At 31.9% G+C, this 12,436-nt stretch overlaps 3 protein-coding genes across 5 annotated transcripts in view; 1 reads left to right on the top strand and 2 right to left on the bottom strand.

Annotated features, from left to right (window-relative positions):
• The window catches only part of LOC115236891 (protodermal factor 1-like), a 2,111-nt gene extending 1,505 nt beyond the window's left edge, over positions 1-606 (bottom strand). The window contains exon 1 of the mRNA XM_029809620.1: positions 552-606. Coding sequence (XP_029665480.1) covers positions 552-606 — 55 coding nt within the window. The remainder of the gene's footprint in view (positions 1-551) is intronic.
• Positions 607-610: 4 nt separating this feature from the next.
• LOC115236874 (GRIP domain-containing protein RUD3-like) lies at positions 611-3,807 on the top strand. Its single transcript, XM_029809590.1, has 4 exons — positions 611-825; positions 948-2,218; positions 2,404-2,463; positions 2,580-3,807. Exons 2-4 carry the CDS (start codon positions 1,022-1,024, stop codon positions 2,898-2,900), a joined length of 1,578 nt encoding a protein of 525 aa, XP_029665450.1. The 5' UTR covers positions 611-825; positions 948-1,021; the 3' UTR covers positions 2,901-3,807.
• Positions 3,808-4,176: 369 nt separating this feature from the next.
• LOC115236875 (E3 ubiquitin-protein ligase RNF25) overlaps positions 4,177-12,436 on the bottom strand; it is a 9,529-nt gene continuing 1,269 nt past the window's right edge. For 2 of the 3 annotated variants that reach the window (XM_029809591.1, XM_029809593.1), the window contains exons 3-6: positions 11,952-12,192; positions 10,919-11,137; positions 10,455-10,769; positions 4,177-9,936 (exon numbers count right to left, since the gene is read on the bottom strand). In XM_029809591.1, coding sequence (XP_029665451.1) covers positions 9,649-9,936; positions 10,455-10,769; positions 10,919-11,137; positions 11,952-12,192 — 1,063 coding nt within the window. In that variant the 3' untranslated portion in view covers positions 4,177-9,648. The remainder of the gene's footprint in view (positions 9,937-10,454; positions 10,770-10,918; positions 11,138-11,951; positions 12,193-12,436) is intronic. The other variant, XM_029809592.1, reaches the window with a different exon arrangement.

Below are 12,436 nucleotides of genomic sequence, written 5' to 3'. Positions count from 1 at the left end.
AATACACATAAAATTCTGAATAGTACAGGGCAAGCCAATCGAATACTAAATACTGAAAGAGTGCGCACTAGTGCATCCAATCGAATTCGCCAATAGACATAGTATATCTAGACCGAGTGTTGAAGAGTGGAGGCCAAGGTGCACGTAGAAAAGGACATACTCTGTTCCGTGCTCCTTGCGTTCTCTCTCGCTCGCATGTAGCATAGCGTACTCTTTCGCTACGCTACATGCGAGCGAGAGAGAACGCAAGGAGCACGGAACAGAGTATGTCCTTTTCTACGTGTATCTTTACCCCCACTCATTAAATAAAGGCAAACGCTCGGTTTAGATATTTTAGGTCTGTTCTTTATAGCTAAACTGGCTGCACTAGTTCAAAGCTTATCTTTCTCCTTCCAATGGGGAGAGAAAAAGATAAACTCTGAACTAGTGCAGCCAGTTTAGCTATAAAGAACAGACCCACTATGTCTATGGTAACAAGCTTAGAACATATAAATGGAAGGGAATAGCAAGCTGAAAAGATGATTGGAGCGTAGCAAATCACAATCACAAACGCAATCGCAATCGCAGCCGCGAGTCGCTAGTGTGATTCGGGCTTAATGTAACCATGGGTCTGTTCTTTATAGCTGAACTGGCTGCACTAATCGTTGATTAATTTTGACCGTATATTTTTGACATTTCTTATATAAATATAGATTTCATTGAGAAGAAAGTATTGGCAATTTATTGTAAGAAAACTTGTTTGCTTTTTCGAAACAACTGTTTTCAAATTGCAATTATTATTATTATTATTATCATCTTCAAGAACAAGAATAATCCTCTTAAAAAGCAAGTATATAACAAACATTTTATATATAGACAGAATATTTCTGTATACAATTAAAATCTTATTACACACTTAAAGTGTATGAACATATGTTTATCAATTATTAATTATTGTACGTATTCAGGTGACGATCTGTGTGATCAACTGCGCAAAGATATGGACATAACAGCTTGTAGTTAAATATTGATTTGTAATTAAATGAAGACAATGGACAATCTGTCGGATTTATTTCAAGGGGAATTAGACTCTGTTACTTCGACGGACTCTTTCCAATTTACCACCGATGAATTTCATTTGCGACACCTGTCTACGCCCGATGTCTCGAATATTGAACTGTCTAAGCGAGTAGCTCTATTGGAACTCGAGAACGAGCGACTGCGCGTCGATCTGGAAAATGTGCGGATCGATCTCAACGCTCGGATCGCTGCAAATCAGGGTCTCAAGGGCAAGATAACCGAGTTGTTTGTCGAAATGCAAACAATATTGCGGGACAAGCAGAAGCTGCAAAACACGTTGACCGACACTAACAGTCGTCTTTCCGCGGCGGAGGCTTCTGCGAAATGGTACCAATCGCAGGTTCATATTCTAATGGCTGGCAAGAAGAGTCTGCAGGTGGAAATAGACACATATCAGGGCATACTGAAGCAACGGCAGCGGGCAATAGCGGATATAAATGCCAACTACAAGAAACTGAGCGTTGAATACACTGAACTCGTGCAGCAGTATCAGAAGGAGAAGCAGGAGATGCAAAATGCAATGAAGGATCTGCAATTACGCATCCAATCTATCGACACGATACAGGATACATCAGATGGAAATTCGACAGATAGTCCAACAGACATATCTATGGTATTGGAGGCGACTGAAGAAGAGTTGCGAAACACCAGAACTGAGCTAAAGACACTGGAACAATGTCTGCTAGGCAATGAGATGGCCATGATATCCATGGAGAATACATTGAGCAAGCAACGTGTCCTCATTGCATCTATGGAAGAGAACATACAGAAATGCGAGATGGAGAAGAACGAGACCGCCGATCTATTGCGGAAGACACAGTTCGAAATACAGAAGCTGAGATCCGAGAACGAGACATTGCAAACTTCTTTATTGGTATCCAAACGAGAACAGAGTCAAGTGGAGGATGCAATATCTCATCTAAAAATACAGCTGACCAAGATGATAGCGCAATACAAATTATTGAAATCTAAGAATGCAGAATCTGAAGAGAAGTTGAGTAATATGCAGAATCTCGCGAGTGAGAATAAACGTTTGAGGACCTTATCGCATAAAGCAAACAGTGCTCTGCTCAAAAAGCTCAGAGAAGAGAAGCTTAAGATAAAAACTTTAGAGCAAAAACTGCATTGCAAGCAGATGAATGGTCAACTTAATGATATAGTATTTATATTTTCATATTACTTAATAAAATCACTATCTTTTTTTTATAATATGTATTTACCACACAATATGCAATCTGTAATTACAACATAATACAAAGATATACATATCACAATTTTATATTTTAATAAATAATATATAAGATTATATTCTGTGAATATATTTGATATATCTTATTATTTCAGAGAAACAAAACAGAACATTCTTTGCGCGAGTGTCTGAAACAAGTTCTGTCACGAAACAAGGTAATTTATTCCAATATAATATACATAAACACATAACAGTAAATAATTAATTTTACTCAAACATGTATTATCAATAATAAGGAAGACAAAGTATCTTGATGTTATGCATTTTATAGGATTTACAGGTGCAACTGAAATCTGTGACTAGAATAACCGACGAGAGTATCGATGAAGGGTATGGTGATAGTAACAGTATTAACACTTCTTCAATTTCGCTGGACATTCCATCTTTGTCTCTTATGAACTCGGTATTGTTGAACAACGCTATCGACGTTCTCACGCGAAGCAAAGATTTTGCTTTGCCGATGCAAGAAAAGTTGAGCGCGCTTCGATCGAAGATGGAGATATTTCGGGATCAATGCGACGCGTCAAGTCAACGAAAGAATCTTCATATATCTTCCAATATCGATATGATTTCTTCGAGAGTTTCCACATAGTTCAAGACCTATCTTTTGTTCGCGGATACGCGAATAAAATATAGCCTTAGAAAGAGAGGAAGAGAGAGAAATAGTAAGTAATTATATATCTATTTTACACGATATATACTCATGTATATCGTATTTAGTTGAGAAAATTTAATTCTAAGATCACATAATTGGCAAAATAAAACGCATTTAGTATTACTGTATATATACTAAAAAGAAATATTTAATAATAATACCGTACTTGTATTACTTGTTGAAGTATAAAAAAGAAGATTGTTAAATGACAGCATGTCAGTATTTATTTGTTATATTTTTAAATACACTATATAAATGTTATATTTGTTAAATGTTATATATTAATTCTTAATTTATGTAATCGCGTGCAGGAGATATTTGGTTTATTCGCTATTGAAATTTGTTAAAGAACTGGATAACACGGATGCAATCTATTAACATTGTGTAATAAATAAATATAAATATGTATATGTATAGCAATAATATACATCATAATTATATGAAACTTGCATAAAGCGCGATAACTGCATCGAATAATGTAAGTGTTATTATTCTAATATATAAAAAATTGCTGATGTAATATACAAATGTCAGTATTACAATATATGATAAGGTATTCATATTGTTGTCAAAAAAATTTTATATAAAGACGTGCTAGAAAAAATTTGCAAAAATGGCTGCAACCTGTGTGAATATGTTTTATTAAAAATAAAATGTGTGAAACGTATACACACACAAGAGATAATGAATTAGCGAGTGCGATAATACGTATCGTCATATTTGTGTACTTACAGCTACCATGGAACAAATGTAGATAGAAACAGTGTATAAATATTCTCTCGTACGTCTTGCGTATCTTGTAACGAAACAGTATTTGTAGAAGCGCAATAAATTGCTGATCTTCCAGACATTCATAAGCTTAAAGATTTATTCGACACTTAAGCTCGCTATGAAATGAAACCATAGAAGTGTATATCACACCAATTTTTTTTTCTTTTTTTTTTTACAATGGAGATACATGATTACTTATGTAATATATATGTATGTATGTATGTTTTTACTCTTAAATGATCTCGCCTCTAATTTCTGTATACTTGAACATTTAATTTTCTCTCTAACTCTTGTTTTTCTTACAATGCTAAGCCATGTAAAAAGGGCGGTTGACAATTCGATGTTAATTAACACGTGAACACTAACGTGAATCTTACATATAAATAATATCACAATTAAGTGATTTTATCAATAAATAAATTTTTCAATTAAGAATTTTCTGAAATAGAAATCCCCCCCATCCCCTAATAAAAGAAATATGGATAATATTCATATATATTTATGTTTCTACTCTTCAATGATCTCGCCTCGTAATTATTGAATATTTAATATTCTTTCTCATTTTTGTTCTTTTTATATGATATAAGAAAATACATATGTATCGACAAAGCTGTGAAAAACTACGGATCCAAGATACAAAATCTTGATAGAACATCAGAGTATACAAGTGGAAAAACCCAATTAAGTTATATAAATAATTATACCATATTTGTAAGATGATCAGAATAAGAAATTTCATGTTAAACGTGTCCAGAAGCTAAAATTCGTAAAAGTTTCGACATGTAATAAATATTAGAGAAAGTTTATAATAGAAAGCACAAAGTTTAGTTTTTCTCATATATCAATGTGCTCCGGATAATGGTAGATGTATGACAAAAAGAAGCAAAAGATTTTTAAATGAGAGTTTAATTGCATGTTTGTTATACATCTTTTTCTTTTCTTTAGTTAAAGAAATTATGCAATATAATGCATCGCATTGTACAGAAGCTGCATATACGCGGCAAGTTCTCGAGTATTGTTTGCACACAGATGTGATATATATATACACATAAAAAATTAATGTAATAAGAAACTAAATAAAAATCATCGCTCTCTTAAAATATCACAGACATGTGTAAAAACGTAAAAGAGAGGAGTAAATAGGTACTCCCTATATATAAAGTCGATCTCTGTGTGTATTCTTTTTTTTTCTTTCTTTTCTGTCTTTTTTTCTTTTCTTTTTCTTTTAATAATCCAATATTCTTTGGTACTTACAAATAGAGATATAGATCGCAGCAGTAACTTAATTATCTGGCATTATAGAGAGATAGCGCGGCTTTTCCACAATATATTAGTAAAGTATAAAAATCTTTAAAACTAAATCGATTCAAATTGTTTTTATTTGTACTTATTATATTTCCGCAAGGATATTAATTTTAAGATAAGGCATATCGCCGTGTTTAAAACAAATACTAAAATATAACGATATTACTTAAAACGATAAAAATCGCGCGTATTTGGAGAGAAATATCATTAACAAAATTATAAAGATCCTATGTTTATAATACAATAGACTTTATATATAGAATTAAATCATCAATTATTTATTACATGTTTCACACTTCGACGATTTTTATAGCAATACTAATTTATAAGATACATCTCGAATAAAGATATTTTGACAAATATATACAAATGGAAACTTCGAAAAACAATATAATGAACATATCTTTAACATCTAAGAAAAAAGCTTGTCCTGATTGATTATGTGCCATATTGTAATATATGTAAATATACTAAAACAACCAACAAAAAGATATTAACATGATTCTTGAGATAATATAATCTGTTTCCGAGTATCTTTTTATAATGGTTATCATTAAAATACGATTATAGTTTATATTGGCTAATAATTTCTCTATATAATCAAAACTCTTTCTCCTTCTTTTATTTACAAGAACAATAAAAGAGATACTAAAACTTATTATTTTTTTTTATAATGTAGTGATTTAAATATTTAAAAAAAAAAAATGTTTTTAAAGCAGTTCACATATATATATGTATCACGAGATTTTTTTAAACAACGCTTACGCTTAAATCCTTTTTCTTTTTGATTTTAACCGTTGCAAAAAAGCGGCTTATAAATTATATACTTTACTAATTATTTATGCAAATATCGCGTAATCTTTAATTCAAGTATGTCTCATATTCTTTATACAGGATATTTTACGGACATAGACGATTAAACTTTAAGAACGTGCTCTACTCATTATCAGCATAGATAAAAAAGATCTTATAAACACGAGTCCAAAGATGCAATTATTGTTAAAAAATTTTGTCGTGGATAAAAAGTAATTATAATTCAGAAAAATAATGTTTCCGGTATTATATTACGTTTGTCACCACTCTTTTTCATCCTTAAATAGGTAGAATACACTCCTAAAGTTTGGCCACTTATCTTTGAAACCCCGTCTGTATTTCAGAATGTCTGCTAGATTCAGCTATAGCTATTTTCTTATATATTTCATGCGTCAATTTCTTTCCTTTAGCAAAAATTCGATAGAAAATTTAATTGCAAAAAATGATACTGATGTGGATTTTAAGTTATATTAAGCGAATCGAGCAATTATACTTTGGGAGTAGAAAAATTTCAAGTTGCAATCTAAAAACAAAATTATTCAAATTTTCATGCGTTTAAACCTCTTCCTTACATTTAACCTATTACCCTTTTATAAGTATCACATATTCATATGGAAAAGTTTATACAAGAGATTGCTAACAATTTTTTTCCAATATTTCATATATGTATATATGTATGTATGTGTGTGTATTATATACATATATATATACGTATATATTTTTCATATATACATATATATATATACATATATGTACATTTTTGTATATGTGGAAAGTATCTACAATAGACGATACCTTCGTCTCCTTAAAATTATAGTCATGTTTACGCGAAAATATGTAAATCGTACTATATGATACGATATGCGAATGCACGGAAAGAGGAACTTTACGAAAGAGGAATAGAACTTAAAGTAACAAAATTAGTTCTTAGTTGTATATGTAATATGAGATGTTTGTCCTGTTTTGTTCGAATTCGACATGTTGAGTAAGCTTTACTCTTTTTTTCTTTTTTATCACAATTGTCTACGCTTGTCGATCCCAGGCACTTCGATTATAAATTCAAAGTGCGAGCGTTGGTGAAAAGAGAGAAAGAGAGAGAGAGAAATCTTTTCTAAAAAAGTTTTACTTTAGACTTGAAAGCATATCTCAAGTTGCAAAACGTGTATCTGATGAGATTTTCAGATATGCCATATACTTTCTTCGTGAGTGAAACGTGAGCATTAAATGGCACAAATCATGTATAGTATGTTCTAAAGTCGCTTGAAGCTGCTTTTCGAGATACCATGAAATGTTATCTTCACATCAATCGTCCCGGAAATTCTTCAAATTTATTTGCTGCTCCTCTCTTAAAACTTTTCGCATGCAAATAATAAATTAAAATAATTAAAATATTAATAATTAAAATAATTAATAATTGCCATTCTACATTTAATTTATTAAATAATAAATTGTTGCATCTGATTGGTCGAACCTCTTGTACAAAAATTAATATTGAGCTGAATATGATAATGTGATTTCAAGACAAAAAAACATAATCTCCGCGACGACGTGCCGTCAATAAGAAAAATAAGAGAGTCGATTGTACCGGATAGATAAACCAATCAAATTATAATTATAATTAAAAACCGGAGTGTTGGGTGAACGCTATTGATAAAAACATTGAAAGAAATCAATTGACATTAACAGATACATCAATTGTAGAGAGAGGTTTGATACATTCCAAATATACCCGATAAACAAGAAAGAAATATTCGAACTGAAGTTATTTGAATAAAAGACTTCAAGGAAGATAAAGACAATTTTGACGTTCTAATTTGCATGGGAATAAAATAATACTGACAATAGATCCCAAAGAAGCTATTTTTTATTACAAGAAGACTGTTCACGAAAAAGACAAACGAAAGAAGTTAGATAATGGAAGCAACAGTTATACAACTCGTGAAGGAATGAACTAGTCATCATCGAACCAAAAAGTGAATCTTTCTAGATCTAAAAGCAGCGTTAAGAAGATGAACACTGCTAACAAAGCGACTTTTAGAACATTCTATATATACATTTGACAATTATAATTGCATATGTCAAATAGAAATTGAAATTGATATAATTTCACCAAGTTCTACATTTTAACGTAGACTCACCAAAGTTATAGCAATTATAATTTACTATGTGTCACGCAATATATCGTACATTAAGCGTAATAAATGGTATCCGTTAATTTTGATTATGTTAGATTCATACTAATGTATAAAATATCTTTGTTTCCATGCAATTTTTGATTGCTTAATTTTTTTCGTAATACACTGTCGCACGAGGCGGAGTTGCGAAATATATTTCTCGCATTGTTATATTTTTTTAATATTGTCGTCTGATTGTGCCCATTTAAAAAAAATAGAGAAGTTGGATATAAAAATGACATTTATACAGATTATTATAGATTAAACAATAAATATTTTATGTGCAGATTGTTTGACAAATTTAAAAATGTTTTTAATAAAAAAGTTGAAAAGAAAAAACATAAGAAATTGAAGTTTTGTTGTTATAAGTTTCTGAAACTCCCCATTTGCAGAAACACACGTTTTTATCTTCTATATTAATATCTCGGTAATTATTACTTCGAGCTTCTCTTTTCGCTTCGAGGTATAATAAATCGTTTTCCTGAAAAATTTGCAAGAAAAAATTAATAACTCATTAAAAAAAAGAGACTCTGTACTTGAAATATGTCGCGCTAAATCTCAAACGCCCTGTATTTTTGAAAGTAATCATCTCTCAAGTATATTCTCTTAGCACAGATTTAGCGCTAGATGTGTGATTATCTGGCTTTAAACTTTGCTTTTTTAATTAACAGGAGAATGAGATGATCATATGTAATGCTAAATATACGGTACGAAAAATTGAGCGTTTGTTTGCAGCCGTAATCGGAGAGACGACAAAATCAAAAAAAGATAATCATCGCGGATGAAATTGGGTAATCTTCTCGTACTCGCGGCAGTGAATATAAAGTTAGCGTGTGACATTTGAATCATCGGTTCTCCTCGTCCTGCAAAGCTACATTGCTTTAAGATTCATTTTTATCTCCTATATCGCTGACAAGTTAAATTGCTTCAAGAAACTATGTTCCTTAGTTTCTTAGAAATTCGTAATTTGATATAATTATAACAGAATTCAATAGTTTTATGCATCAATGTAAGTTCTTTCTCACATATATAGGATGTTTAAAAATTCGTTATACAAACTTTGTGTATAATACTTATTAAAATAAACAGAAAGATTTTTGTAAACGTGTTGTATTAAAAAAGCAATCGTTTTCAAATTATAAAAAGAAAAAAAAATATTTTTCTTTATCAGGAGATGTTTGGACATATGATATTGAGATACACATACGCTCGTATTGTTTGCGATTATGTTTAATATTCAAAATCTTCTTTCATTTAATATCGTTAAAGACGAAAAGAGGACCGATAGGTTCTCGAATGTCACGAAATCCCGTGTGAACTAAAGAATATGGAAAAAGAAGTAAAAGGAACTAAGGCGAAACGATATCAACTATTTTGTACGATCGCGGATCGTTCGCGGAAGAAAAAGCACCACGGCTTCGATCTACATAGACAGTCCAAACGGAAAGTCACGATGCACCCCGTCGTCGCCGCGACGATGGCGGTGACGACGATGGGTATGCTGCCGTCAAACAACGACACCTATAAGTTTATTATCGCGAGATTACTCGAAGATAGACAATCACCGTATATTACACTGACGTATATTATGCTACTAATGCTAATCAGAATATTGTATACACTTAGCGAAAGATCGAAGAGGGGATCAGACCAGACTCGAGTGGCGACCTTGTCACGAGCCCATTGTCATCTGGGAGTAGATTCCGCTTGTCTAACTCTGTCAAAGTGGCGTCGGTAATGGGCCCGACCGCGACCTCGGTGCCGGTGACCATGATTATGATTGTTGTGGCCGTGATTATGCTGCATTTGACGCGGTTGGTACTGCGAATTATGGTGGTTTTGGGCTTGGTGGTGCGTCGACTGCTTGGAATGCTGCGAACGACGAGAGAGAACGCTCGTTTGACAGAAATCAATAGAAAATCAAGAGATTAGATAATAAACAAAAGATAATGTAAAATAAAGAAAAAAATACAAAAAATATGTTACTATATAGATGAGAAAATTATTGATAATGATCAGTCATTTCTCTGTCTCTCGCAAATTAGCGAAGTTTTTATTTACTGTTTCCTCTGTTCCCGTTGCTTTGAAAATAATATTACTATGTTTCAAATTGCAAATAAAACTGGAAGCTATCCAAAGCCAGAAGACATGGATTAAGAATAAATAATAAAATACATAATAATATTACTATGTTTTTATGTTAAAACGCTTCCAGGTTTATATAGTTTTGGACAAAAACTTTTTTTATCAGATTTTTCTGATCGGGAACTTCATTATATTGTGTTTAAAATTAAGTGAACGATTGAGCATGCAAAATCATAAAACTATCTATTTTTATGTTTCTTTTCTTCAACAGTGGATTAACATATCCAAATAATTGTTTTTCTTTTTCATTATTTTGGTCGTCAATGCGTGGTTGACTACTCACCACTTGAGTAACTGATTGCACAGTGGTGGTATTCGAATATGCGTTCAAGCTCGTGCCAGGCGGGCTGACCTCTTCCGTAGTGGCGGCGGGATCATCTTCCGTCCTTACCAGCATCTTGACGCCCTCGGCCTCCAGATCGATTATACCGCCTCGTTGCTGCTGCCGTAGATACAGAGCGGACATCTGTTTCTGGAGTTCTCTCAACTCGGCGGTGACGGAGAAATCGGTAGCAGCTTCGACATCAATCGGCGGTGGGGCCGACCATAAGCTTTCGACATCGCAATTAATCGATTCCCGGCAAACTGGGCATATAGCCTGAAGAATAAATGAGGTATAAGTGAATAAATATTAATATAAAACGTAAAAGAGAGAGAGAAAAATATTTCGCAAACATCACGAAATTGACAGATGAAATGAAATTATTAATCTTAGCAATATGTTTCATTTATATAACATAAACGTACTTGAAACTTGTTTGTGGTATCCTGCTGCCACTGTGGTAACTTTTCCTGCTCCTCTCTATAATATCTCTCGGCGGCGGCAACGTGTGCTGCCAGACAGTGCGAATGAAAGTAATGATAGCATTCTGTTTTCGTGAATTCATCCCCCTCCCGAAAGCCGTACAAGCAGACGGCGCACTGATCGGTGGGAAGATTGCTCCTCGTCAAGTGTTCTCGTATTAACTGAATTATATTAATCCATTATCATTACATGTATTAACATTATATAATAATTTATTTACTTATTATTCTTTTTTCTTTAATTTATTATTATTTATTTATTATTAATTCAGTATTAATAATTTATCTATAATTAATTATTATTTCTTCATAATACACAAGCTCACAGTTTCGTATAGGTATCTTTACATAGCTGAAGAATCATGAAAAATCTAACTAAAGAAATTAATGATTTTTGTATATATTTTTTAAACAGTAAATTTTATCCAGGTAATAATGTTCAGATACATATGTATGTGTGTGAGAAAAGAGTAATTATTGATATTTCAATATATGTTCAAACTATGTGAGAACATAAATACATATAACTAATTATATAATAGATGCTCCATATTTGCATTAAAAAAATTTAAGTGAAAATTTGTACAAATTCTTTAAAAAAAGAAAAATTTCATGGAAATTTGTATATATAAATTTTCTCACTTCTTTTTTATAGAAATATCAATAAAAGAGAAATATATTTTTCTTTTTTACATTTTTACATTCCAATAAATGCTTAACAAAACAACTGAAAATAAGAAAGAAAAGAATTTCCATCAATACAGATTTTATTGTTTATACACACAACACACACACACATATACTATTTCAAAATTCAAGTTTTTAAACAAAAAGTTTTGGAAAACAACCAGATAGTTAGGGTAAATAGAAATGTAATCATTAGTAAATGTTATCACTACTTTTTGCGATGTAGTCACAATAAAAGATAAATTGCTGATAAAAAGAAAAATAAAAAGCTGATAGGATAATTCCTCACCTCAATCAATTCGAACATAACTGGCTGACCTATGAAGTCTTTACATTTGGCCTCCGCGTCAGATTGCATCAGCTTCACCGTATCCTCGTCCAATCCTCTCGGATTTCTCAGATTGATAGCCGGCGAGACATCCGGATACCCCAAAGGTAATCGAACGATCAAGGTGACACAAACATATTGCGATTGCGAATCCTCACCGGTCGATGGGAACAGTATCGTCTCGATATACTCTGGCTCTCCTCTGCACAAACATGAATTATTGTTAGAAACAGCAAGTTAATTTTTTAATATTGTAAATCACCTAACCAGGAATATCACATACTTTGTAGTTACCTGGATATATATTGCAAGCAAATTGTAATTAAATATCGAAAATTATAGAAGAAATTAGAGTTTTTAATATATACATATGTGTGTGTGTTAAAATCTATACACATAAGAATTTATAGGAATAATATAGAATAATATAAATAATATATATATAA

The sequence above is a fragment of the Formica exsecta genome, unplaced genomic scaffold (genome assembly GCF_003651465.1).
Source record: "Formica exsecta isolate Colony F162 unplaced genomic scaffold, ASM365146v1 scaffold260, whole genome shotgun sequence".
Lineage (NCBI taxonomy): Eukaryota > Metazoa > Arthropoda > Insecta > Hymenoptera > Formicidae > Formica > Formica exsecta.
The sequence above is the reverse complement of the archived record's forward strand: the minus strand, read 5'-3'. Positions and strand labels throughout refer to the sequence as shown.

Bases quoted from the DNA above. Each gene is read 5' to 3' on its own strand.
- LOC115236874 (XM_029809590.1), top strand. From the start codon at position 1,022: ATGAAGACAATGGACAATCTGTCGGATTTATTTCAAGGGGAATTAGAC. The intron at 2,219-2,403 runs GTATTTATATTT...TTATTATTTCAG, and splicing joins ATGGTCAACTTAATGATATA to AGAAACAAAACAGAACATTC. The intron at 2,464-2,579 runs GTAATTTATTCC...TGCATTTTATAG, and splicing joins AAGTTCTGTCACGAAACAAG to GATTTACAGGTGCAACTGAA.